This window comes from Phyllopteryx taeniolatus, chromosome 17 (assembly GCF_024500385.1).
Source record: "Phyllopteryx taeniolatus isolate TA_2022b chromosome 17, UOR_Ptae_1.2, whole genome shotgun sequence".
NCBI lineage: Eukaryota > Metazoa > Chordata > Actinopteri > Syngnathiformes > Syngnathidae > Phyllopteryx > Phyllopteryx taeniolatus.
The window spans coordinates 20,940,636-20,967,235 of NC_084518.1; the positions used below are offsets into that span (position 1 = coordinate 20,940,636).

At 41.1% G+C, this 26,600-nt stretch overlaps 1 protein-coding gene across 14 annotated transcripts in view; it reads right to left on the minus strand.

Annotated features, from left to right (window-relative positions):
* LOC133467751 (RNA-binding protein Musashi homolog 2) overlaps nucleotides 1–20,622 on the minus strand; it is a 215,191-nt gene extending 194,569 nt beyond the window's left edge. For 4 of the 14 annotated variants that reach the window (XM_061752975.1, XM_061752973.1, XM_061752971.1 and 1 more), the window contains exons 1-5: nucleotides 20,062–20,622; nucleotides 19,703–19,743; nucleotides 19,228–19,309; nucleotides 18,763–18,847; nucleotides 8,955–8,996 (exon numbers count right to left, since the gene is read on the minus strand). In XM_061752975.1, coding sequence (XP_061608959.1) covers nucleotides 8,955–8,996; nucleotides 18,763–18,847; nucleotides 19,228–19,309; nucleotides 19,703–19,743; nucleotides 20,062–20,123 — 312 coding nt within the window. In that variant the 5' untranslated portion in view covers nucleotides 20,124–20,622. The remainder of the gene's footprint in view (nucleotides 1–8,954; nucleotides 8,997–18,762; nucleotides 18,848–19,227; nucleotides 19,310–19,702; nucleotides 19,744–20,061) is intronic. The other 10 variants (XM_061752974.1, XM_061752979.1, XM_061752970.1 and 7 more) reach the window with 9 other exon arrangements.
* Between the last annotated feature and the right edge of the window lie 5,978 nt (nucleotides 20,623–26,600).

The following is a 26,600-nucleotide window of genomic DNA, read 5'->3' on the forward strand; positions in this document are numbered from 1 at the left end:
CAAATACTTTAATTGACGAAGTTAACAGAGCGAAGACAATACCAATTTGTTTTTTTTCCTATTGTATTTCATTCACAGCAGCTTGTTATTTTTTGACTTTGTGTATATCACAATATTTGTCTCGAATCCTTGCATATTCTTGGCACAAATGTGATTCTATTAATACTCGTGTATAATTACTTGTGCTACATACTGTACCGCTCATTTACTTGAATGTCTTTTCCCACAGCGTGTCCACATTGGAAATATTATTTCAGAGTTAAATTAAATGCGGGATCCCATCTCCCGGACAAGCAAACAGACAAATACAAATTACGGCAAGGCAATGTGAGAACATGACACAAATGTATACAGATGATAAAATATGATGTGGATGACATTGCCTGCGATGAAAAATTATTGGCATGGGCCCACATGTCAGCAGTAAAATGGTGAATGATGTGTGGAAGATAAAGGTCACAGATGAGGACCGCAACATTATGTCAGGAAACAGCCAAGGTCTTTAATGCCCTGCGTTGATCCAGTAATATACCATTAGGTCTCTTTCACATCGTATATCATTTTTATCATAAAGTGACATGTAACATGTGTTTGGAAAAAGGATTTTTGCTTCCATTTGTGTGCAAGCGAAAACAGCACAGTGCATGCCGAGGGATTGCATTGATGAGGGTGTCCTCGTCAAATGTGAAGGAACATGCCGCACGGTCTGTCCGCTTGCATATCCTTCCCGCCCAGCTCCGTTACATCTCAGGCCTCGGCTGCTTCTTACTAACAAGTCAACGCACATGGCTGTCATTGGGACAGTTTGGAAGCTATTAAACAATTTCTGACTGTGCAGAGCTCAGTCGGAACAGTGCTACTTAGGCAGCTCCCACTTTAATGTAGGAGGACTAAGCAGCGAGGACTGAAATGTCAACTTCAGTCAACACAGCGATGCGTGTAGAAGAGGAAGAAAAAAATAATCCAAAATAAAATGTATAAAGCTTGGAAAACTACTATTGACATTTTTTATTTGTAAGCCATTGCAATTTGAAGAACATGTACGTTGTTGAAGGGAACTTTGATAGTTTCTTCCTTCTATTAAATAAAAACGAAGATGTAGAAAATGTCTGGCTTATCCACCTGTCATGCGGTGCACGAATGTAAGCCCTTTAGAATTGCTACAGTATGGTGAAGAGGGCCAGGGTGAAAGACACCGTTATAGTCTGTGCTGACCAAAAGCATTTGCAGTTAATTGTCTCACGGTTAGATGACTTCGAAATCCAAAGAGTTGTTTTAGCAGTTCCATGTATAAAACGAGAACTACAAGCAACGCATTTGTAGATAAACAAGACTGAAAGACCCATCCCAGGAAAGCATTTGCTCAGGTTTTCCAAGAATCCAGTAAACTTGTGTTTCAATGCCTACGTTAATATGTTGCTGCGGTTACGTGACTTTAGGCTTTTGGAAAGAGGGCCTTCAAACCCACGTCCTCTTCTGGACTGCGTGCAACCCTCGATCCTGGCTGGATCACTGTCCTCATTACTGTCCGTCAGCATCGGGTTTATCAGTGCCAGGCTCCAGCACAGCCCTCTGTCCTCTCTGCCCTGCCAGCACTCGCCTGCCTGCCTGCCTGCCTGCCTGCCTGACTGCTGCCATTGGTAAGCATTGGAAGAACCCCTCATTCCACTAGAAAAACCTAATGACTCTCCACCAGCAACCAAGGAGACTGGAGCAGAATGGAGGCTGGAGAAAGAGGAATCTGACAAATGTGCACTCCACTTACAAGAGATCTGACAATTATTCACACAAGAAACAGTAACAATTTGTACATGATTTATCTCTCGATTGAGGTATAAATGCTGGCAAAGAAAAGTACACATTAAGAAAACACAGAAAAAGAGCATGCATGAATCAAGTGCTTTGACGACTCGTTAACTGGGTCAGCCTGTTGGCAATTGTGTTTGACCACCAAACAGTCATTCATTTGTTTGCGCTTTGGCCCCATTTTCATCTGGAGCAGTTCCACCGTGGCAAATGAACGCAGAAGAGCTGACAGGTCAGGGACTTAAAGGCAACACTTTGACACAGTAGCTAAAACCACAAGCAGGAAGAAGGCTGCGCCCAGTATTAGCATTAGCATAGCATACAGTACAACATTGTAGTATCCCACAAACAACTAGTGACTGATCCAGGCTTTCCACAGTCTCTCACATTATATTTTTTAAGTGGAAACCGAGCAAGCCACCAGAATAGTTTAGGGTGCAGTGGTCTCCGATTGTAAGGACTCAGATTTGATGCTCGTATGTTTAAGAACTGTTGTGGACAAAAATATGAAAACTGGTTCACAAGTTCTTGGAGAGAGGCTTGAGCCCTGACACAGGTGAAACTTGTCACGAAACCTCCAATTGCTGTTGCAAGAAACACACTTCAAGAATTTAGGGATTGGCAGCATAAGCAGTGTATTAGATCCATTGGTTGTGAAGTGGTTCCCACAGTTACATACAGGTACCTGCACCTAGAGCATTACAGCAAGTTTTACTTTGAGTACAACAAATATAAAATTGGAATTTACTTAAAATGACTAAGATGACATTGATCAAGGAAATTTGTTAAAAGATTTGACGTCCTTTTCACAACAACTTCTCTTTCCTGCATTCTATGCGTGCTAACTAATCATCTTTAAAAGGGGCCATATTTTGCCAAACCAACTTTGTATAGTATTTGGGATGTAATATTGTCTCTATGATGCCTCACTAAACATGTGAAATATGATTTCAAGTCATCCACGCATTCATATGTTCCTGGCGTTTTTCTTCCAAGAGAACTGAAATCGGGTCATTCGAATTTCTCAAGCTTATCTACATCACTATCGAAGATCTCCACCTTCCCTTTCCGCTCCTGAGCCAGCATTCTCTCACAAGTGGGTCTTCTCCACGGAGGAAACCAATCAGAAGAAAGAGGGCGGTCTTAGCCAAATATGGACAAAGCGGACACAAAACTGGGTCAAACAGAAGTAGCTGTCAACGGGGCCTTTTCTGCACACTCGTATGGCAAAACCAAGGTTTTGTCTTGTGTTTTTAAATGAAATTGACTAATGGAATGGGAGAATCTCTTTCTGAATGTTCTAAACGCCTGTTTTTTTATGCCAGTGTCATATTTGGACGATCTGGGCAGAACCGAGAAGTCTGGCTCAATTATCTTCATGGCATATTTAGCTGATATGATGTTTTTCTTTAGACCTTTAAAATACTTGGTGGAAACAGCAGCATTCGTTTTACCTGAATGGCTTCAAGATGCAATTCATCAACAATCAATTCTACACATTTAATGAACCGATTAATCGGCGATTATGCCCAGCCGTAGCTTAATGTAAAATGGTATGCAGGAAATGAAGTACTACGCTCATACGTACAAAGCCCCCATTGTTGGAATAATACTCTCCTCCATTGCATTACAACGATGCTGGCCGACCAGCTACACGGCTGACAGTCCAGCAAAACATGTGCGGTATCAGAGTGTTTCGGAAGTCTTTTAACGCAGACTGTTTTTCCGTGAAGTCACACTCACACAGTAGTTGCATCCTTCATCTCACGGAGAAATTACAGACAATAGCTGTGCGTGCGTTTGTAAGAGCGGCATGACAAACCACCGGCTTGTGTTTGGCATGTCTTTCCTCACTATGCACCGCCTCTTGGTTACAATAGACTATAAAACCCATTTCAAATCCCATTTATCCTGAAAAAAACAACAACAACCAATTTCTATTCTGTGGGATATGTTGGTTATTTGCAGCTACTAGTAGTGTGCCATATCGCCTGACATGTGATGTCGAAATTTGTATAAAATATGGCATCCCATTCATTTTGTTGATTTGAGTACATATGTGCCGCGTAAATGCCCTGGAATATGGAAGGTCTAATTATCAAATGACAAATATCTGGGAGGGCTCATTGTCAAGCTGAACAAAAGATACTGATATAGCACTCTGTTCTTCATTGAGGACTTTTGTCCTTGATTATTCTTTCAGACTCGTGCAGCTGTAGAGAGTTGGAACACGGAAGCCGGTTCTTTTAATAAACTCGTCGAGACATTCAAAGAGCCTGGCAGCCACTGAGGTTTCGTTTACCCAGCAGTGAGCTGTGTCATTTAAAATAAGAATCATTCTTAAGATGTGGTATGTAATAATGCTAACTCGAGATCAAATAACAGAGCAAGGTGTAAAACTGGCTTTACATGGCAGGGGAATCCTAAAAGAAGTGGCAGAGTAACGTATTGAAAGATCGAGTAGGACAGGAACAAAGTGGCATATGAAATAGACATGTACTGTACATATACAAGCGGCTTTGTGTGAAATAGAAACCCAGGGGATTGATTTACTTCTCGCAGCATTGTTATTAGAATTTATTCAAATGTAAGGTTTGGATCTCATGAACCGGAATACACTTTTTTATGTTATTTTTTTTTTTTTTTTTTTAGGTCAAAATCAATCATTTAACGCAAAGTGTCCCAGAGAGCAGAGTGTGGAGACTAGTCAATTTGCCAGTCGTACGAAATAGAGAGAGGAAATGAAATGGATAAAAAGGAGCTATGTGTGGAACGAAAAAGGAGAACTAAGACATAGCTGCCAGCAATGCGGCTTTGACAGTCGGCCGGTAAAAGGGAAGCCACAGTCACAGGTGGCAGCCTCAAGTAAAATAGAGGACAGCGTTTTGACGTTATATCATTGAATTACTACCTCAATCGTGCTTAGCCTCTCTCTTCACAGACATTAACAACATACAGGTTAAGTAACAGGACAAAATGGCCGAACAAAGAAGATACGAAACATTTGGGTGAGTGTTGTCACAGCTGTCTCTATTAAGGTCATATTTATTTGTGCGCAGTCTTCTTTGTGCATGCCAAAATCTCCATGAGAAAACAACAACCCGAGCAGGAGGGACGCCAAGAAGGCAAACCCCTTCGTGAGGTGCGAGGAAAGGGTTACGTCCGTAAGATGCCGCCGCTATGTCCTTTAATTTTCATAACAAGCCGTGACAACTCATCTCCGACTGAAGTGGCCACAGTCCCACTGGCAATTAAATTGTGCGCGCGACTCCACTGTGGGAAACAAAAGCGGCGACAGCAGCAGTCGTGACACCTACCGTCGAACGCTGAATTTTGAGCAATGTCAGTCAGGGGAAGGCTGGCTTTGATTTCTCCGAGAAACAGAACAGGGCTTGTCACACCATTCGCGATAATACTTTCTGGGAAAGATCAAGCAAAGCGATACGGCACGAAAGAGGATCTGACTGACATTGCTTTTGGGGCGCTCTTAATTCTTACTGAAGCCTATTATTATTACAAACTTTTGAGCAGGGAATCAAATCTGAAATTTATGTCACATTTTAGGATTTTTCAAGAGTGTCCTGATTTTCTCAGAGAGTGATGCATGATTTGAAATCAGTAATAGCTCATCTATCAGTACTTGATCGTGGTTTTGAGCCCGACTGATTATTAAATAACGCAATTCTGGTGGAACAGAAAAAGGAGTCGCACAGAGGTGCAGTCAACGTGCCAGAAAAAAAATGCTATTACTGTATAGTTTTTATGAGATGGTACAAATTATAATGTAATATTGACAGTATTGCAAGTGACAAATGCACACATACTTTAAGTACATGCGCACAGGTACAACATGTGCGAGAGCATCGCAGCAGGATGTCAACCTCCCTTGACGATTTTGCAATTTGTTCCGAAAACGGGAGCAACTTACTGGCCACTGTCGGGTTTTTCAAACTCCCAGAGATCCGCAGAATAATTTGCAGTAATTAATAAAGGGGTATATCCTGACGACAAAAAAAAAGGTCAATAACTACTTACGGGAATCAGAGCATCAACATAACAAAATCATCCGAGCAAACTGCTCTTCCATATATTTTCTCTGACTGAATAAAAACTGATATGATGGAGACACGGCATGAATCACACGATCGTGTCTTGGAACTCAGCCAGAGGTGCGTGCAGTTCCTCCACGTAGAGCCACAATATATATTTAAGGCTGTCAACCACATCATGTGATGCAAAACACAAACCAGCTAAACTAGAAAATATGACTTCATCAATCCGGAGTTTGGTCCGTCTGCGGCTGCGGCTGCGTCTTCGAGGAAGGTGACCACAACGTATGTCAGCGATGTCACGTTACGGAGCGGCTGCCGAGTGAATTGAGTGAGCCTCATTCAAACAATCATCACTATAAGCTTACATTAGTCATACTGTTATGTTTTTGCCAATAATTCGAATAGGCAGTTTAAACAACTGTTGGCTTTTTTGCAATACAGAGAAAACAAATCGGTGGCAAATTTGTATTTAAGAAATGATAAATGGAAGTAAGTGAATCTGGTCACATGCAGCATGAAAATACCGTCCCGAAAAAATATCAATGAGGTCATAAGTCGACTCGAAGATGTCCAACCCCGAATTTAAACCCACCACAAGGATAAATTATAATTTATGCTGCCAAATATTGAAATCTAACAGTAGATATCAACGTGTTTTTCGGCTATTTTCAGTTGCCTAGCTGAACTCTCAGGTTTACAGACACAAACACTTTATGTCACATAAGTGTTTGATCCAGCCACAGACAACTGTCAATCATTCTCAGAGGCAACGTCATCCCTGGATCTCGAAGTCTATAAATACATTTGACCTGCCTTTCGTGGGTGGAATATTCCAGATAAACTCGAGTCCCGTGACAGGTTTCTTGTAACATGAACAACGGTTTGCATTTCTTAAGCATGTTTTCTATAATGTGTACAATCTGGGCTCGTCTGACCTTTTTGACCTGTGCCAATACTCAAATACGCCCGACGGTCACATCAAATAAGGGTGACGGCTGAAATCAAAAAGGTACACAAGCCACCAATGCAGACGCCTTGTGCATGCTTTCTGACGGATTTGTTTTTCTTAACCCTTTGATAAAGGTATGCCCTTAAAACTTTTTCTTCCATTTCTGTTTTCCTTCCACTCTAAATTAGATACTTGTAATTTTTCTTCTTAACAGTTGCTGCCAAAAAGCTTTTGTCTGAGTCTTCCTCAGAGTGGAAGTGTCGGTGTGTTTGGCCACGGGGAGCAATGCCGTCTGATACAAGTTGTTTTTCTTGTGATCCTGTCATCCCGGTGCAAACACCTTCACTTGTTTACAGCCAAATGTCCTCTGTGTTCACCTTCACTTCCTGTCTGTTTCCAGCATTAGCCTACGTGCCGTACATAATGCGGCTTTTTTACCCTACTGCAGCATTCAGCGGCAAAAGGGTCATTGTCAGGGTTACCGATGAGGTCATCGTTAGCCGCGAGAACATTAGTGCTGATTGGACTCGTCACCGTTTGATTCCCGAAGCCTGTGTCGCTCGTGCACCGGCCGAGCTGAGCTCCTTTAAACTCGAACGGGGTCAATTCCGACCGAAGCTGTGAGCAGCAAAGCAGGCAGGCACGAAGAGAGTGGAGAGGCAAACAGGACGAAGGAAATGACATTTCAAATGCTAAATATATGGGACTTTTTCTATATATCATACCATATAACATATACAAGTAGAAACTGTATCTAAAACTCTAGCTAGATAACTTATACATGCAGATACAGTATACATCATACCACAGTAAACGCTCTCTCCATCAAAGTGGTTACATCCCCCCCCGCCGCAATATGTGAAAAGCGTGAAATAGAAATAGCCTATTTAAATGTTTTTATAACATTTACGGTGCTTCAAAAAAAAAAAAGGCCTTTCAACACACTTAAAGACAGACTAATCTATTGACAGACAGCAAGCGTGATGAAAAACAAAAACATTTTACAAACCATTTAAAAAATTGAGTAACAACGGCAATATCACAAAAAAAGGGATTTTTTTTTTCTTTTTTTAAATACCGCCACTACGAAAACTGATTATCATTAGGCAAGAATGATGATTTAATCTTTTTGAAGAGCATAGATTAACTACAACCTCAACACAAGATTTCCTCGTTCAACTGCATCTCAGATGATGTTAATGAATCCGGCTTGCTGCTGACGGTCACCGATTTCTCATTCAAATCGTCATTTAAATTTGCTCTGCCTTTGAAGGTCCGTACGCTGAAGGCCGATGACACCACACGTGAAACCTAAAACCTCGAAAATCGCCAAGAAATTCCCAACTGCATTCTGAGTCAAAAGTCAATAGTCAAGCATATACGCGCTCCACTAGACTCTAGCGCGCGAGGGGAGGTGGTGTGAGAGGGCATGTCAACAAAGCCCTTGACTGTGCTCGCAGCAACATTTGCACAACGGCGCATATTTAATTGTCAATAGAGATACTTAATACCAGCGATCAAGAGAAAAGATAATATGAATCATGAACAACAGCCCCAATGTGATTGGAGCTTTGTCTCCACGCTAATTGGGACAACGTTTAATATGCGGGCGCTGCCAGATGAAGATATTTCTAAATCACTAATGTCAATCTATCCCCTTTGACTGAGACAGTAAACATGATTCATATTTGTCAGTGAAGATGACAATTTCTTGCGAATTAAAATCAGCTAATACCAGGGCCATGGTGTAATCACAAATTCCACAAGGATGTGCTCCAACAATGCTGCACATATTAGGCAGGAAGGACATTGTCTGGATTCTTCTTTCTAAAGCTTTCCGTCAGAACAAAGTTGCACGTTAGGCTCCAAAATGCAAATAAATCCATTTGCTGCAATGGTTTCATTTCTATACAATAGCATGAGGAGGAGCGTGAAAACAGTGACGATAAAAAGAAGAGATATTTTTAAATGTGCCGAGCAGAAACAATGTGCGAACAATGGAGCCAGATGAGGTATTTCTCTAAAGCAAACAGACAAGCCCTGCCTTTTTGAATCTGCTGCGTGGCCACAGAAAATTAGGTACGGTGCTGACACCAGACATAATCATTTTCTTCGAGGAGGCCTGGTGACCAATTTATTTTTCTTACCTTAGGCTGGGCGCGACGTGGAAAGGCAACCTTAGGATCAATCTGAGGGAAAGGAGAAAAAAAAAAAAAAAAAAAAGAGAACAGAGACGTCAAGATATTTTAAAAGCATTACACTGAACTTTTCTAATCCAACAGCACATGACTGAATCCTGTGTACTGAAGAATAAAACTTGGCCTTTTAGAGTGACAAATTAATTATTCAGTAGATTCAAATGTGACTTTTTACTAACCGTGATAACTAATCAAAGCATTTAAAGGTTCATGAATGCAGAAATGTGGTGCGCTTTTAAAAAGGAGAAAGCCTTTTGTTAAACTAAAGCTGTATTGAAAATGGAATTAGTGCAATCACAAATTAAGTGCACATGAAGGACAAAACCGCATGAAAACGGGACTTTTTTTTTTTTAACACAAACATCATAAATAAAGACATCATTACTTCCCGTTTCTGTCCAATCTGTTGAAGGTAAGCCTTAGTTAAATAAGTAGGTTAATCATTAAAATGTTGAGATACATTTTCCTTTGTTTGTTGTTTTGGGTTAATTGGTTAAAAGGGTGAAAATCTGCAGCAAGCGTTGAACAATAAAACCATAAATAATGTTTCAACTATTACGTAATGAGTCAAACTTGGTTTGGGATTCAAATGGCAAGTTGATTTGTCAAACATTGAACGCACCAGGCAATGGCTGAACCCTGTTACAACATAAATGCAAATTAAGGCACTGGAGAACTGAACAAACGACTCGTTTCCTTTCAAGTTGTGACTAGTAGGCAAAACCACACGCATAAACTTTTGTATTGTGAGAATTATTAGCTGCATCATGCAGTCCTTTATACAGATAATTTGCTGGACAAGTCTCCCTAATGACTATCCTCGTCAACGCTCAATTGATGGAGCTCCTTTGACACATTCAAGGCATAAAATTAATTAATTTGACTGGGCAATGAACCATTAGGAAAATCATATTCATTACTGCTGATCAGTGTCGAACAATATCCGAACAATGGATGGGTATAATATCGATTCAATTAATCGTTAAGAACTTGGTCGATTGTGTGGCATTGATTGTTGATTAATCATGTCAACTTGGGCAAATTGGGGTGCAATACTTGGTTGCAACCAGCAGAGGCACTGTTGGTTCAGTATTATCTACTTGGCAGTCTAAACATGACAACTCCATATTAATAATCATGTCATCAAAGCAGAGGGATTCTCTTAACCAATTAAAACAATAATCAATTAATTGATCATTGATCAAGGCAATGTAGGTACATGCCCAGCCTTACTCTGGACAATAATTGACGCTAGACTCTCCAGTTGATGTCGTAACATACAAAATGTTCCAGTAAGAAAAAAAAAAAAAAAAAAAAAAAAGAAAGAAAGAAAGAAACGAGGTTAGCCACAGCAGCCACAGTTTGACTTGGTGTCGTCATTATGGTGGCGAGTCGCTGTTACTTAGACCAGGAATCGCTGATTGAATATGACAGGGAGAAAATGAGAATCCCAGGCCGGTGACGCCTCCAAATGCAGGATGCATGTTTGCCCGTCTCGTGCTTGTTATGTTATTAGCTTAATTTTCCCCATTAATTTCACTTGTATGAAGGTATGTCACACTGGGGGGAGGGGTCACATCAACCTTGCACTATTTGCAGTTACGGAAGCCAATTCTAAGCGTTCATAAAAGTTGTTCCTTCGGTGCAGATGGATCCATTTGAGAAATGCGTACCCTGCTGGGGAAAACAGCCGAAACTAAATGAAGGCAAGAAGCATCTGTACGGCTCAATTAAGCCAAGGAGAGGCACTAGGTTTTAATGCGTTTGAAGGGAAACCATGATGCGCTTTGTCATTGCCATCATTTCTGCCAGTCTCAGTTATTACTGTTATCTCTCTAAATCAGGTCAAAATGAGAAATGAATTCAATAACACCCGAGTATGGAAACCCTGCTTGTAATGAATTTCATTTAAAGATTTGTTTTAGCACTTAGCCTCAGGCTTAACCAATTGAAACTCAATTACTATGTCTGCCTTGTTTGCGCCAAGACAACATGTCCTGCTTGGAATACCGAATTCCAGTGCTTGTTGACCGACTGCATCTTCTGTTTAGGTCAAGGGCCATCTATTACTGTATTTATTTATTTGATTTATATGGTTATCAAACTGAGGCACTGTTAAAAACTATGTAAAGACAGAAGGGTACAGCTTCTCTGTTCACATCGTTTCTAACAGAGTAGTACAAAAACTGTATTAATAATGTACCTATGATACTAACAGAGCCGTGTAAACGAGGAGAACCGACGATCCAATCCTTTGGAGAAATACTGCAGCAGTACCTTTTTAGGTCACAACGTATGATGAATGACTCCTTTGAGGAATGTGAAATCAAGGGCAGGTGAGGTGTAGCGATTGTTTCCCGTGTTTTTACATACTCATGCATATGTGATTTTGTGGTTCAAAACTGTCGGCGCCCCTAAGGCCATGGAGCAAATATACGCACTGCCCCTTTGCACTGGATAACCAGAGTGCCACATATTACATCGTCTCTGTTTCACCTGGATCATCTTCATGATCATTTACATATTAGTCATTTACTAATATTTTGGCCCACTGACTTTTTGTGGTTTGGGAGAAAAATGGAAAGATCCACCTGAATAATAAATGTCAGGAAGGTTAAGCCTCTTTTGCGAATCATTAAAATAGATAGAAACAAATACGCAGAAATGAAAAACGTGTAGAAGAGGGTAGATGTGGGCCAAAACGTACATTCAAAACCCATCCGTCCATCCATTTTCTGAGCCGCTTCTCCTCACAAGGGTCGCGGGAGCGCTGGAGCCCAACCCAGCTATCATCGGGCAGGAGGCGGGGCACACCCTGAACTGGTTGCCAGCCAATCACAGGGCACATATAAACAAACACCCATTCGCACTCACATTCACACCTACGGGCAATTTAGCGTCTTCAATCAACCTACCACGCATTTTTTGGGGGGATGTGGGAGGAAAGCGGAGTGCCCGGAGAAAACCCACCCAGGCACGGGGAGAACATTCAAACTCCACACAGGAGGGGCTAGGGATTGAACCCGGTCCTCAGAACTGCGAGGCAGACGCTCTAATTCAAAACAACCTAAATAATTCCAGTACAACTGGTTCAAATCTTAGCGTTTCAGGCTATGCAGGTAAAGTAGACAACTAGCAGATCACCTACGTCGACACGTAAACTAACCAGTAAGTAGATACTTGGAACAGAAGGAACAATATGTTGCGAATGTGAATGTGCTTCCACTTTGGAACATTAGGTTTTATTGGTCACAGGATTAGCTGCACAAATGCGGGCAAGTTGTGCTATTAAGATGCTTAACACCTGGCATTTACCTTTTGTTTATTGTTTTCCACCTGTGGAAGTGTGAAGGTCATTGAGTTGTTATGTTACCTCTGGTATACGTGTGTGTGGGGTGGGGAGGGGCGAAGACTTAATTGACATGCATAGTGTACCTCCAAGTTGTTGTGGATACATTCGACAAAACTAGCAGACCTTGACCAACTAAAGGTTCAGTGAGAAAGAAATTGAGCACAATGTTAATTACAGGGGGTGGTTGTACAACTACTTCCAGACGGTCACCAAGTCTAATGATACTGTAGTAGTATTTGTACATTAGTAACGGAGGATGCTAGGATGTGATTTCTCATTTTGCATTCACCCCACAAAAAAACATGTACGCAACGGAGGTTATACAGCTGATTTCACACGCGCCTATATGACTCAAGTTACACTTGCGCTTTGTATAAATGACGCCACACACGGAACAAAAGTGGGTCCCCGAGACATCGTCACAACCTACCGTGTCAAAGTAATAAAAATGAGGCCGAACTGACCGAGAGGTCACGACCTCCCCACAGCCACCAACCCAGCATTTTTTATCTTCTGCAGCCTTTTACAACAAGGTCTCTACAGGCTGCTACCGAGTGAGATCAGCTAAACATATCTGAGAAATCTTACCAAAAAAAATAAAAAAACTGTCTGTATAATCAATGCAGATCCTGGGTGAACAAATATCTGGCTTCACACAACTGCACGGTGTTTAAACTTAAAGGAAAGGGCTTATCGAAGTGCGCAGCTTCTCCCAATTTGGGGCTGTGAGGAGCTCCGCAGGTGTTTGCGTGTGATAGCGAGCAGAATGGACATGAAATTAAAGCGTGAATGATTCATATCAGGGCTGTCAATCTCTCCCGATCTCGGCAGATGAATAAGGGGCCGTTTGTTATGCTTCTAAATCAATGAGAATTTCACCAAAGTCAAAGACAACAAACACATTGACCTTTCCGAAATGTATGCATCACTAGGTTTTCTATTCATTGGTGTAGACGATATTACATATCTGTTATGTCCTAATAGAGTGGGATAGAGGCTGGACTAGTAATTTATTTGTAAACAATTTCTGATTATTCAGTGCTTAACAAATGTATTAAACCACCGGTCATAAAAGCATGAAGAGGTCATTCGTGTGCAAACGCGGACTTCAGTTTTTCATTTCATTTCGGTGAGCTCTTACCATTTTAAACAGGAATGTGACATTTTTAACTGAATTCACTTTTTCTTTTTTTTTTTTTTTACACCCAAATTTGAGAAAACAAGTCTCAGATGTCAGAAATTAATCAAGTAAAACTTCAAGAAATTTTCCTGTTTAGGAAGAGCTTCAACAATTAATCGATTCTCAAATGAATCGATAACGTTAATTATAGTCAATAGTTAAGACCTTGTTTGACTTAAAATTGTCCAAAACCTTGGAATTTCAGCCTCTCGCCGGTAAATATGAATAATTATAGTAAATAGTAATAATTCTATTTATTATAATAATAAAGCAGATCATTTAACTTTGCGTTTCACAAAATTCTTCTTTTACTTTGCAATACAATTATCAACAATTTGCCTATTTTTTGATGTTATGGACCAAACCAGTAACTGAATCATAATCAATTTGTTTATGCATTTTCTGTTCAGTCAATTGGAAATAAAGTCCTATTTTTTAATAAAGCAATGGAAATAAATACAAAATAATCAACAGAATAATTGATTATTAAAATTATCATTAGTTCCAGCCCTAAATGCAAATAAATAACTATAATTTGACACATTAAGACAAATATGAGGACCAGCTTCACATTAAACTGTGCATAATATTACAGTGGTAATATACAACTCGTGTCAAACTCAAGGCCCGGGGGCCAGATCATGCCCGCCATATGATTTTATGTGGCCCGCGGAAGCAAATCATGTGAATCAACTTCCGTGATTCTTGCAAAGATCTGGACTAAAATATCAAATGGTCATATGTAAGGAATTATAACATTAAGATACTGCGAGCACTTTTTGTTTCATTTACATGTTATATATTTTAGCTATACATGGTTTAGGGCACATTAATGGTGGAAAATGTTTTTATATTACATATCTTGGTCACATTTTTTATCTATAAAATCTGGCCTTTTTGAACAGGGGTGCGTAGACTTTTTATAGCCACTGCATTTGCTATAAAATAGCAATTAATGTGAAATCAATCTTCCAGCAATGAATCTGCTGCCTTGTAAAGTGCTACATCTTCAAGTGTTCATGGCCGCCTGAGCTCCAAACATCGTCAGGGGCAAACATATTTCGAACAAAGCAATGGGGGAAATGAGAAATATGTTGTGAATTACCAGCATGTGTGTTGTGAAGCCCGAGGCTGCGCTTCCCCATATGTCTCGTTCATATCTTCATCCAAGTGTTTTCATAACCGGTTGGGGGGAAAAGGAGCGCAAAAAGAATAATATACTGTAAAGAATAACGAGGATTCTGGCTATATTTATGCTGTATTTTCCTTTAAGATTGATTATATAGCGCCTGACGACGAAGCTGAAAGACTGAAATGGTGTTTGCAAAGCAAGTCCTAAATGTTTCGCGCTCATACATTCACAGATCCAATTATATCTTAAGACAAATGTAAATTCCCCTCTCTGAAGGCTCGTAATATGACTCAGCTTGTTCACAGTCACAGCCCCTGCGGCCTCTAACAGACAGCAGCCCGTTCAAGGTGACCCGCCACAGGAAAGATGCATTGGACGGCTGCGTAAAGTCCAAGGCTTCTAGCCAATCAAACATCTGCGCACAAATCAAGAATGTTTGCAAGTCTGCTCTTTGCCTTTGATTTGTGCTGAGCAACCCTGCAAAAGATATGACGGATCAGAACGCATCGTGACGGCTGCGATTGTTGAGCTAACACGAGAGTGGAGAGCGGCCGGTGACTAATGGTGAGGAAGAGGACGCAGACAGCCGCCTCGGGTTTGTTCTATTCCGTAGCACGTTTCAACAGCACATTAGCAGCTGGGAAATATCTATTTCTGAATGTGTTCTGAGTCATCACGATCCCGTTGCAAGGCTAGCGTGTCAATCACACAGTCAAACATTCGCCTGAATAATAAGAGAGCTGAGCTCAATACATTTTAAAACTATACATCACGGTAATGTATCACACTTTCCCCCCCCCCCCCCCCTGCAATCATGGCGTGAATAGCACCATAAAAACACTTCATCATCTTCACCAAGTCTTAACAGGATACAGACTTGGAAACCTTGTAACACAAAAATGTAATACATAACTCTAGTATAAGAAAAATGCTATTTTTTATAGGCGTTATTCACACACGCACACAAAAAAAAAAAAAAAAAAAAAATCAACTGATATGATATGAGGATTTTCATTTGTAAATATGCACTTTTCTCAGCATAACATCACCAACATGTCCAATGTATTATTTCTGCGGATCTTTTTTTCAGGGTTTTGGATTGCCAAAGTAACTAATGATTAAGATCATTTTTCACTGGTAAAACTGTATTTTGCTCAGTATAATTATTTTAATGACATTCAGTTCTGTTGAAAAACTATTCACTAAGGTCATTTTTTTTTTTTTTTTATAGGGGTAAAATACTCCCTGATGTATATACCCTGAATGCTATATTATATTTCCCAGGACTGCAAGTAAAGTTGCCTTTTAAAATAGTGACTCTATAAAGAAAAAAAGTCAGAAATAAGACTGTGATAATGGTCATTATAAACAATTAATTTGAAGCTTCCCAGTGGAAGAACAGTTTAGGACATTGACCGTGTAATCACAATGTTTCCCTTTTTGAGTCCAGCTGAGCCTCTCTCCTCTCATTCGCAGCATGTCCCCTCACACAAGGACAATGTCCTACTTTTGTTTCTTTTCAACTATATAAAAGCATACAAGTATATAAAAGCAATTCAAGTGTCAATAATCACTAGGATTCAAGAATAACAGCGGTGCAGCTTTGGAAAATGCATTCAGTGTATACGACGCGTGAATTTCACCATTTCGTCGACTGGCTTTCAAACGTGTACGATATAACGCGGCTCGGCAAAATATGACCCAACGCATACAGTAAGGACGTGACACGAAATCGTCTTTAATATATTATGCATCGCAAATGAAACCACTTCAGAACACTAGAGAGGACAATGTTTTCATGTCTACACATTGAATTTGTTTTATTCATGACTTTCATTTATACTTTTGTGTCAAAATGCATTGATTGCAACTACTAAAGAGTGGGGAATTGCATCTTTGTTTTCTCGTACATGGTTACAGAAATGGAATGTATTTAGATTTTTTTGACAACTCAAGGCAATACGGAGGAGAACTCCATTAACTGTAAATATGATCCCCAAATATGAATTTAATCTGAAATGTTAAACTGTGAAGACAAAAAGGTCCTATTATTCATCAAAGAAAATTAACAACAGAAAATGTTGCTGGAAGATAAGCATAACATTTATAACTTGACTTTTTTTTCCCCGGCACCATCAGCATTGCCACATAAACTCTGTAGGCATTCATAAAAATAACATTTTAAAAAAATGTAAAAATACCAGCAGGGGAAAAAAAAAAAATTTTTTTTTAAATGACTGAAATTTTGTCACTATGCATGCCACTATGTATATAAACAAGACGCACGCATATCAACTACTTGCTCATTCAGGCAAAACCATCCTTTGAAAAACTTTTGCGAATTTACATTGAGACTATTTTGGCTAAACAAATAAACTTGACTCAATTCAAATTTGGACTCCACTAGTTAGTGCACAGTAAACGTACACTTAAATCAAGACGTGTTCAAAGAATACAAAGCTACGTTCCGCCATTTTGACTATGACGTCATCCGACTTATGTTTTCAAGTCTCGGGAGCGTCACGCTTCCATTTTCATCATGTGCAATCAAATGGATGAAGCCACGCAGCTTTTATATCCATTTCAAGTTGAAAATGAGGTTCAAGCAACCCCCCCCCAAAAAGGACGTTTTTTCTACTCACAAAAACCTCCGAGATTCTATGAGAACTGGGTCTTAGGAAAGTGCATTTTTCACTGTGGGTTAGCTTTTACAGTAAATCAGCTGGAGGTTTTGTGTACTGAATGAGCTCAAGGTCCTCAGGTTAAATCCTATGAAGAGCTTAACAGAATAATTAAAACGTGCACAAGGAATTTAACTCCTTCCTGGAATTCCACTGCAGTTGATTCCTGTGAGCTGCTCTACAGTGACCTGCTCTCAGACAAATCCACAGCAAAAAAAAAAAAAAAAAGTTCTAACAGTGTCAACTCTGAAGCCACAAGTCTGTTCAATATTTTACACAAGATATAAAATACCTCGTCTCTTCAGGCACCCTTTAAATCTGCACTATTTTTTCTGCGATAACATCAGTCATAACTTTCTGCTCATTTAGCTTTCAACAACTTCTGTCTTTTCTCTCTGTGGCTCCTAATTGGAAACATATGGAACAAAGTGTGATCTTATCGCCCTTATGCCCAAAAGTACATAAACGGAGCTTCAGGCAATTTAGCTACATGACATGACGAGAGCCCAACGAGTGTTGGGAAGCGGCTAATCTGAGAGCAAACCCAAACGGTGTCTGATGTTCAGTCAAACTCGACTTCGGAGTATTCCAGATGTAAAACTCGGGACCAAATCTTAACCCCTGGGAGTCGAAAAAGCTTACAGCGTCTTAGGGTCTTTGTAATTGGTGAATTATATTTTTGAAATGCAATAAACATACACAGCCTTAGCTGGCTAACGAGCCAAGGTAAACAGCGTTTTCTCACTATGCAAAATGTATTTCCAAGAAACTCCCGTTGCGTCAATTTTCACGCGAAAAATCATCAACTCCGTCACTATACAGATAATCTTTCGAAAATGACTCGCCCGCTTAATTATTCCTCGACTGACAAATGTTCCAACGGCAGGAAGAATCCACAGTCGTGCAGCAATTTCTCATCAATGCTTATTTATCTGAATTGACTAGTAAATTCACCTCATGTAGTAACATTAAAACTCCCCTTGCGTCCCTACTCAAAAATTACAAATAAAAAAAAAACTGTAAAGCTATAACGGGATATTTGGAGGGAAGTGCTTTGAACCTTTTTTTGCCCACTTTACAAATGTGTGACGACACACGCGGGTCCAACAGGGGCTCTTCACTGTACTTGATGCGCGTGCGTGTGTGTGAAGAGGCAGTCAAGAGGGGGGCGTGTCTGTTCCATTCATCCAGAGAAGTGAACGTGCTCACATAATATTCACAGTGGACTTGCGGTTTATTAGCAGGATTACTGTTGAAAGGCCCATCATGCATTTAGCCCCTTTTTCATGACCTTGAGCAGGGGGGGGGGGGGTCCCCATAAGGCATTGGGCAGTAAAAACACATTCACAGTCCCAGACAACAACAAAAATACAAAGTTCTAACATTAAAAATGTCAAAAGAAATGAACTCACCGTCTTTGAGTCTAATTCGTGGTGTTGCTGAGCTAAGACCTTTTCTACGCTGGCAGCATCTGTGAATGTAACAAACCCAAACCCTCTGCGGAGCAAAAAAAAAAAGACACAAACAACAACAGCGTTAAAATGCATGCATGCAAAACCCAAAAAAGAAGCAAACCGACTTGTGGTGGTTGAGAATGCAAAAGAAAAACAAAACAAAACAAAAAACGCGCTGTAGTGCATTTGCACAGCACGTCACGTGGCTTTGACCTCAGCATCTCCGCTCTTGTTTTCTTGTCAAGACGGTCGCGCCACAGCGCGCGCAATGTGTTTATCATCCAGACTGCGCGCAAACTGAAAGTGAGCACGCGATATCGGCCACGCTGCAGTCGCAAAGTCAATGTCAAATTGCATTCGCTCGTTTCACGCGGACATACACACGAGCAAACAAACAAAAAAGTCAAGCAAATGTTGATGTACCTTGAGCGTTTCGTCGTGGGGTCTCGCATCACCATACATTCTCGGATCTCTCCGAATTTACTAAAATAGTCTCTAAGGCTGTCTGCGGACACAGGAAACAACATCGGGTCGTTAGACACGCAACGCACATTTTCATTTAAAACACACACACACACATATATTCATATATATATATATATATATACACGCACACACGCGCGCACACACACACACACACACACTGCACCCCTCCGCCAGCAGCACCGCCGCGATGCGCATATAGGGGTCGAATAGAGGACTTGAGATGGACGAAGATCGGGAAAGAACGCAACCGACACTCGCGCGCGCGTGCGCGCACGCCAGCGACAAGCACCACACACACACACACACACACACACACACACACACAATCAATTTTTTTTTAAATATATATTTTTTTTAAAAAAACAGCAAATCGCACAAGGACAAGGCTGTCCGAGGGAATAAACAGTCTCACCTGGTGAGGTTTGCCAGCTGAGGCCGCCGATAAACATTTTGCTGTGAGGGGGAAACACAACACAAGTGAGTCCAGATGTCAGTTCGGCCATTTTGACGACTAACTACTTGGAAAAGCGACCTTAAAGGATCAAGGCAGACTGATCGAGTGGCAAGAACAGTCTCGCTCGGTGTTCTACAAAAAAGGGGGGGGGGGGAGGAGGACACACACAAAAAAAAAAAAAAAAAGAAAAAAAAGCTCTCGAAAACTGCCGCCGTTCCAAAAGGAAAAGCGGCGAGTGCGAATCCGGCACACGCCAGTCCAAGTCCTCGCCAAGATCTTGCAAACATGCACGAAACGCGAAGCTCCGACATTCTTACCCCGGGTCATGTTGTGAGTCGTTTAGGCTTCCGGATGCGGCTGGACTCCCGTCTGCTTCCATAGCGATTCCGGACGAGGATCGGCTGGGACGACACTTACAGGGACAGACGCGCAGGCAGGCCAGGAGATATGCAAAGCCCCGCTATGAGAATATTACTGAGCCGGGAACGACAGCGTCACACGTGGGATCGGATCGGCTCAGTCCCCTCGCGCCCCGCCCCTCCCCTCCTCTCCCCTCCTCTCCTCTCCTCTCCTCTCCTCTCCCCTGCCCTCCCCTCCCCTCCCCTCCCTTCCACAGGAGGGGCGGGGCCTCGCGCTGTCACCTAACCAATCCGATTGACGTCAACTCGGGCAAATCTGACAGTGTGAAAGTGTCCTCGCAGTCGCTCCAATGTGGGATTCAAAAGATAGATGTGCACTGTACTTACATGTTAGGTCCTCCAGCGTCTTGTTCACCAAAACTTCATTGCGCCAAGGTGCGCGCAGTGCTGCCTTGCAGGCGCGAGCACACAGACACCCCAAGTGGGGCTCAAGAACTTGCACTTTTGCCCTGGGTAGAAAAAAAAAAAAAAAAAAAAAAGTGGCCTTTTCTTTCCCTGTCGTCACTACGCTTGTACTGTAACTAAAAACACTTCGATTTCTTACCATCTTTCCCCTTTAAAATGAATGGAAATTTTTAAAAAACGGTTCCAGTCCCACCCCCCCGAAAAAAAAATATTGTTATGTGTTTTCCTAAGAAGAAAAATAGCACTCTATAAAAAGACAACAGAATGTAAAGAATGTAATGTTTTTGATACATTTTTTGCTTTGATTCAAGGGATATTGTGCTGCTCCTGGTGTGCACACCTCGGCCACTTGGGGGCAATATATTAAAAACATGAATATACACAGATCCGGGTCAAAGCTCCTCAGTATTATTAGTCGTTTTTTCGTAGAAGATAAACAATATATGCCTATGAGTATTGTTTCATTATTTGTCTACGTGCGTCGCTCCACCGTTTGTGTTCAAATATCCGTCGCTTATACACTACGACACCAATGCTACTCGTTAGCTCCTCTTTGGCATTTTGCATTGTTTGTTAGCATTAAGCTAAACTGACTTATGTAATGCAAAGCTAGGTGGTTCTTTTACTATTTGCTATGCTTTATGTTTACTTATACAGTTAACAAGCAAACAGCTTGACGCAAGCACAACCTCTTTTTTTTTAAGGAATTGTTCAACATCGACGGGTTGTTGTTAAAGTTCGCTGCCACCGTCTATAGTTCGTAACTCAATGAACCCAACAGAAATAGGCTGAGCGATGGCTCGTATCTCGAAAAACTAGTACATCAGGTCACTCGTAAGTTGCGGTACCACTGTATTTTACGTTGAGGGGGAAAAGAATAACTTACAGCACATTAACAAACTAAAACGTCACAAAAAGTGGACACACAGGTCAATTCGGCACCTTCTGCTTTCTAGTAGAAGAGTGTTTAGTTGTTTTGCCTCGCAGAATACTACTCCCAGTGCTTCAATTAAGTCAAAATGGATAATTCACATTCACACCTATGGACAATTTAGAGTCCTCAATTAACCTAATTTTGAAATTCAGAATTGTGAAGCCGACATGCTTTACCGCTAGTCCACTGTACTGCGCCATAAATAATAAAACAAGCCAACGTAAACAGCAAGTATCACATTAACTGTGCCGCCTGACGGTGTTTTCTCATGCCGCAGTGCAAAATATTTAATTGGCCAAGGTTCATAACCTTGAAATATTATATGTAAACCGCTGGTCACTTGTACTAGGTGTGTCAGAAAAGTTCCAGGACCGGTGTCACAAACGAGGAGCCCAACCTTGACGCCGCTTGTATTTGATATCGTTGGACTTGTAACATTTTTGTGGCTAGTAAATACGTGTGACACTGCAGAAAAACAGCATTTCAGATTCATACCTTCACCACTTCAATGCCGCAAATTGAAAATACTTCGAGGCCACTGTCTTTCATGCGCCCGGCGCATTGTCATCGCTTTCACATCACACCTGCGTGTTAACGAGTAAACCGTGATTGGCTACCCAAATATTTGCGGTGCCACAGATATGCTTCTCGGCCCATATCTTTTAAAATCGGATTTAAAGAAGCACTTTGAGAACAAAACAAGTGTGACAGGGGAAAGGCAAATGAATTGCAACTCAATTTTAACAATACCGTAATTTAATGTTTGTCTAAACAGCAAGAAATGCTGCTATTATTGGAGGATTGGGATGATGGTTAGTGAGTTTTAATTTTATGTTTCAGTAGGAGCACATAAATGGGCTTCCCAAATTTAAGCATGAACCATGAAATACATTCACACCGCAAGCCTGTATTTATTAACCAAGCCGTGTACATGATGAAATTAAAACATGTTTACGTCAGTAAATCAATACAGCAAATGACTACACTTCAAAAGCTGCCAACAATATACAAGAGAGCAGAGTCTGCAAAAATTCCAAATCTTATCCACACTTGGTTTGGAGGGTTAGCTGATTATCGGAGTAAGTCTCCTGAGCCATTATACCTTTACACAAGCAGGTTTCAAGTGCACAAAAAGGTCCAAATCCTTCCTGCCGACCCCGAGGCATGGCCTTTCACATCTATATTCATTATGGGAATGTTTTCCCACGGGGATAGATGTTGTATCCATATACATAAGCTTATAATGTTCATAATGTCGGACACATTTTGAGGCACGTTTGCAAGAAAGGCTGGGCGAATATGATCAAGTCGAGATGTGTCCAAAGGACTGAATTTGGTCATTAAGTTTCAATTTAGGGTGTACGCACTTATGCAACCAGTTGATGGTATATTTGTATTTGTTCATATTCTTTATATATATATATATATATATATATATATATATATATATATATATATATATATATATATAAATCAGAAACAGTTTTTAATGTTATTATTAATAAATTAATTCGAGGGCCAACAACGAGGCGCTCTAAAGCAGCCATGCCAGCGTACTGTGCAAAGGGGAGATGTATATTCGGGGTGTAGGCATAGCTAGCTCGGTAACTGCATGTCACCGTTGAGCCAGATAAACGCTGATGTGGACGAAGGCGCTTGCGTTGTTATACAATGGGGGGAGGGGCGACCTTCCAACCATGTTTTAGCCACGCCCACAATGTCAGGAAAACCAAAATTGTGAAAAAACAGTTTAACGCTAGAGCGCCACAGTTAAGTGCGACGTAGTTCTCAGTCTTTGCACGTTGTCAGCCATTATCTTTAATTTAGAAAGAAATCTCTGTTCACTTCACACGGTCTTCAACTCTCTGGTGTGATGTTTGAAATTGAGCCTCAATCTCAATACGTCATGTATACACATTGCGCAACCTTGTAACCATGCCAGATTCCTGGTGGACAATTGCAAAGCAACGCATGATATCTTTTGAATATTTCGACTCCAGCCTCGCAAGCTTCTGGCCGAAACGTGACAACTGATCCGTTTTGCTATCTTCTACGTTCAGAGAACTTTTGGTGAATTGGCCTGTTGTCTACCAGGAGCACTACCAGAGAGACTTCCTTATCTGGCCTGGCAGCATGTTTTGCAAACAATGACTTTGATAAAAACCCAAATGACAATTTTTTTTTTTTTTGGGGGGGGGGGCATTTGAGCAGAAATCTCCAGTCAGGTTGCCACACTGCAGCCGTCTGTGTCTTGAGGGAAAAGAAAAGGAAAAAACAAAAAAACAAGCAATTCAGCGAAGTACACACCAGTCAAAAAACACGCAAGTGTCAAGTCCTGTGTGCAAGGAACGTCAACGTTTTTCACCACATTGTTCTGCGATATAATTACAATTATTTACAAAAGGTTCCATGTTTGGCTTGACGAAGAGACCAGCATCTTTGTTTTTACGCTCAAATATGTCTCCGATTTTGCAGCGGGTGTCGGCTTATTCAATTTCATTTTTTGAAACATTGTTCCACTGCCCAACCAGTTCAGGGTGTACCCCGCCTCCTGCCCGATGACAGCTGGGATAGGCTCCAGCACGCCCGCGACCCTAGTGAGGAGAAGCGGCTCAGAAAATGGATGGATGGATGTTCCACTGCCTTTCGATTCTGTGATTTTCAACAGCAGAGAGCAACAGAGAGACAAGTCAAACGGGACAAACGGCGCACCAAGTGTGACATCACACAATTTTTGGTTGAGGTTTTCAAGCAAAGAAAAGAAAATATCCATATCACCAGCTAGCATGTCATAATGCCCTTATTTCATAACAAGGTGTGAGGAAAAAAAAAAGATTCAATGATGTTATATCATGATGGCTTTGAAGCCTTTTTAAAAAGGTATCGTGGGGAAAATATTCAGCGCACGAGTTTTTCCAACGGAAATCTATGAACCAATCTGTGTGGAACCATAATGAAACATTTACAAGACATATTTTTGGATTGCAGGGATTTCTGAAAGCATAGTTGTGTCAGTGTAAATGCATCCCAGCAGTTCAATAGCAAAAAAAAAAAAAAAAGAAAGATGAACCTCTTTTCAAAAGAGGGGGGAACACGGCATGGAGAAGCGCTCGTAACTAATCGAGCCTTTGCATGAAAACTGGAGGATTTGAGTCTTTCGAGAGAAGTCAAATTGATAGTGTGTGAAAGAACTGAGAGGAGAAAGAAAGTGAGAGACGCAACAGAGTTATGGGATGTCGTTTTGGAGCGCAGGCCTCCTATTTCCTGTTGCACTAATCATTTGGAACCCTCGCAATGTTCCCTTGACCTTGGCCAAATTGTGTTTGGATCATGCATGACTGCCTTTCTCTGCACTTATGCCTATTTTGGATTTGTGCAAGATACACAAAACTCTCATTTTGGAGATTTCGCATTGATGAATGTAATTGCTGTAATTGTTGCAAATGTTCCACACATTGTGCACACACTCCAATGTGGTACAATCCAGAGTGGGAATAAAAATAAAATAAAATAAAATAAAATAAAATAAAAAAGAAGTCTTCTTTCATTGACATGAATTTGCAAAATTGCTAGGGATTTGAATCTAACAGGATGTTATCCTTTGGAGTTAACAAATGGTTTTCTATTGATCACTATGGATTGAGTCATCATGCTTTTCTCTGGAGGGCTTATTATGGGTGGGTGGGGGGGGGGGGGGGGGGGGGGGGGGGCTTGTGTTGAAGCTGTGAAAGCTGCAGATGTGCACAAACTGTCTCCCTCTAGTGTCTTTTCCCCTCTGTTGAACTAAAGCGAGGAAGCCTGAGACTGCAGGGAGGAAGCCAGGCCGTAACATGCATAATTGACTGTCCTATTTCAGGAAATAGCCACCCACCAAACTGCAGTCTGTCAGCCCTTTCATCTCATTTAAAAAGCCCTTTTGGGCCATAAATGATCAGTTGCTGAAGCTGGTGAAATGAATGAATGATCCTTGTTTTCATCGTTAATGTGTTTGTTTTCCCAACGGTGGTTATCATATGCGTACCTTTGTTACAATAGGGAAAGTATTTGAAGGCATATCAGTGGGAAGGATGTTCTGGTGATAAATGATTTCTTTCAATATTCCTGCTTTAACTACACAGATGAGTTAATTAAGCTGTGCCACGGGCTACACGCTAACATTCCACATAGATGGGGCCACTGCGATATGCATACGTTTAATCACATTACTAAGAAATGAAAGCGTAATATTGATGTTGAGATGATAACCATAAGAACGGAAATGGAACTTATTGTGACTGTAAAAAAGGAGCCTACCATTAAATGAAATATCGATTGCGAACACAAATACATTTTGCCAAGCAAATGCTAACGTGAATAGTATGTCGCCAAAAGCATAATGGCTAATGACAAGCATGAAATTTCCCCATTTTTAAAAACAAATTCCACAACCAACTGGTCGACCGGTTAGCACATCTGCCTCACAGTTCTGGGGACCGGGGTTCAAATCCCGGCCCCGCCTGTGTGGAGTTTGCATGTTCACTCCCGTTTCCTCCCACGTCCCAAAAACATGCGTGGTAGGTTGATGGAAGACTCTAAATTGCCCGTAAGTGTGAATGTGAGTGTGAATGTTTGGTTGCTTCTATGTGCCCCGCGATTGGCTGGCGACCGGTTCAGGGTGTACGCCGCCCTCCGCCCGAAGATGGCTGGGATAGGCTCCGGCAGCCCGCGACCCTTGTGAGGATAAGCGGTGAAGCAAATGGATGGATGGACATTATAGTTTGTGGTTACGGTCTCTGTTCCTTCTCCATTTTGTGTCAGAAGCCGAGTCGCTGTACTTAAGTCACTCTGCATGATATGTAACAAGGAAGAAAAAAGTTACTCAAACAACTTGGGGAAAGATTTTGACAGACCAGTATAGATGCAAATAAAAATCAATGATCAAAAATACAACTCACCATCATGTTGAATGTAGTTGTTGCAATTAGTGAGACACCCGCGTTAGTTCTTGTCATCAAGCCGGTCCCATCTTGGGGTAATGGGAGACAACGACACCCGGCGGTTGTTACTTATGACAACGCGACCCCGTCATTTTGTTTTGTTGGTCGTCATTGCCGAAAAT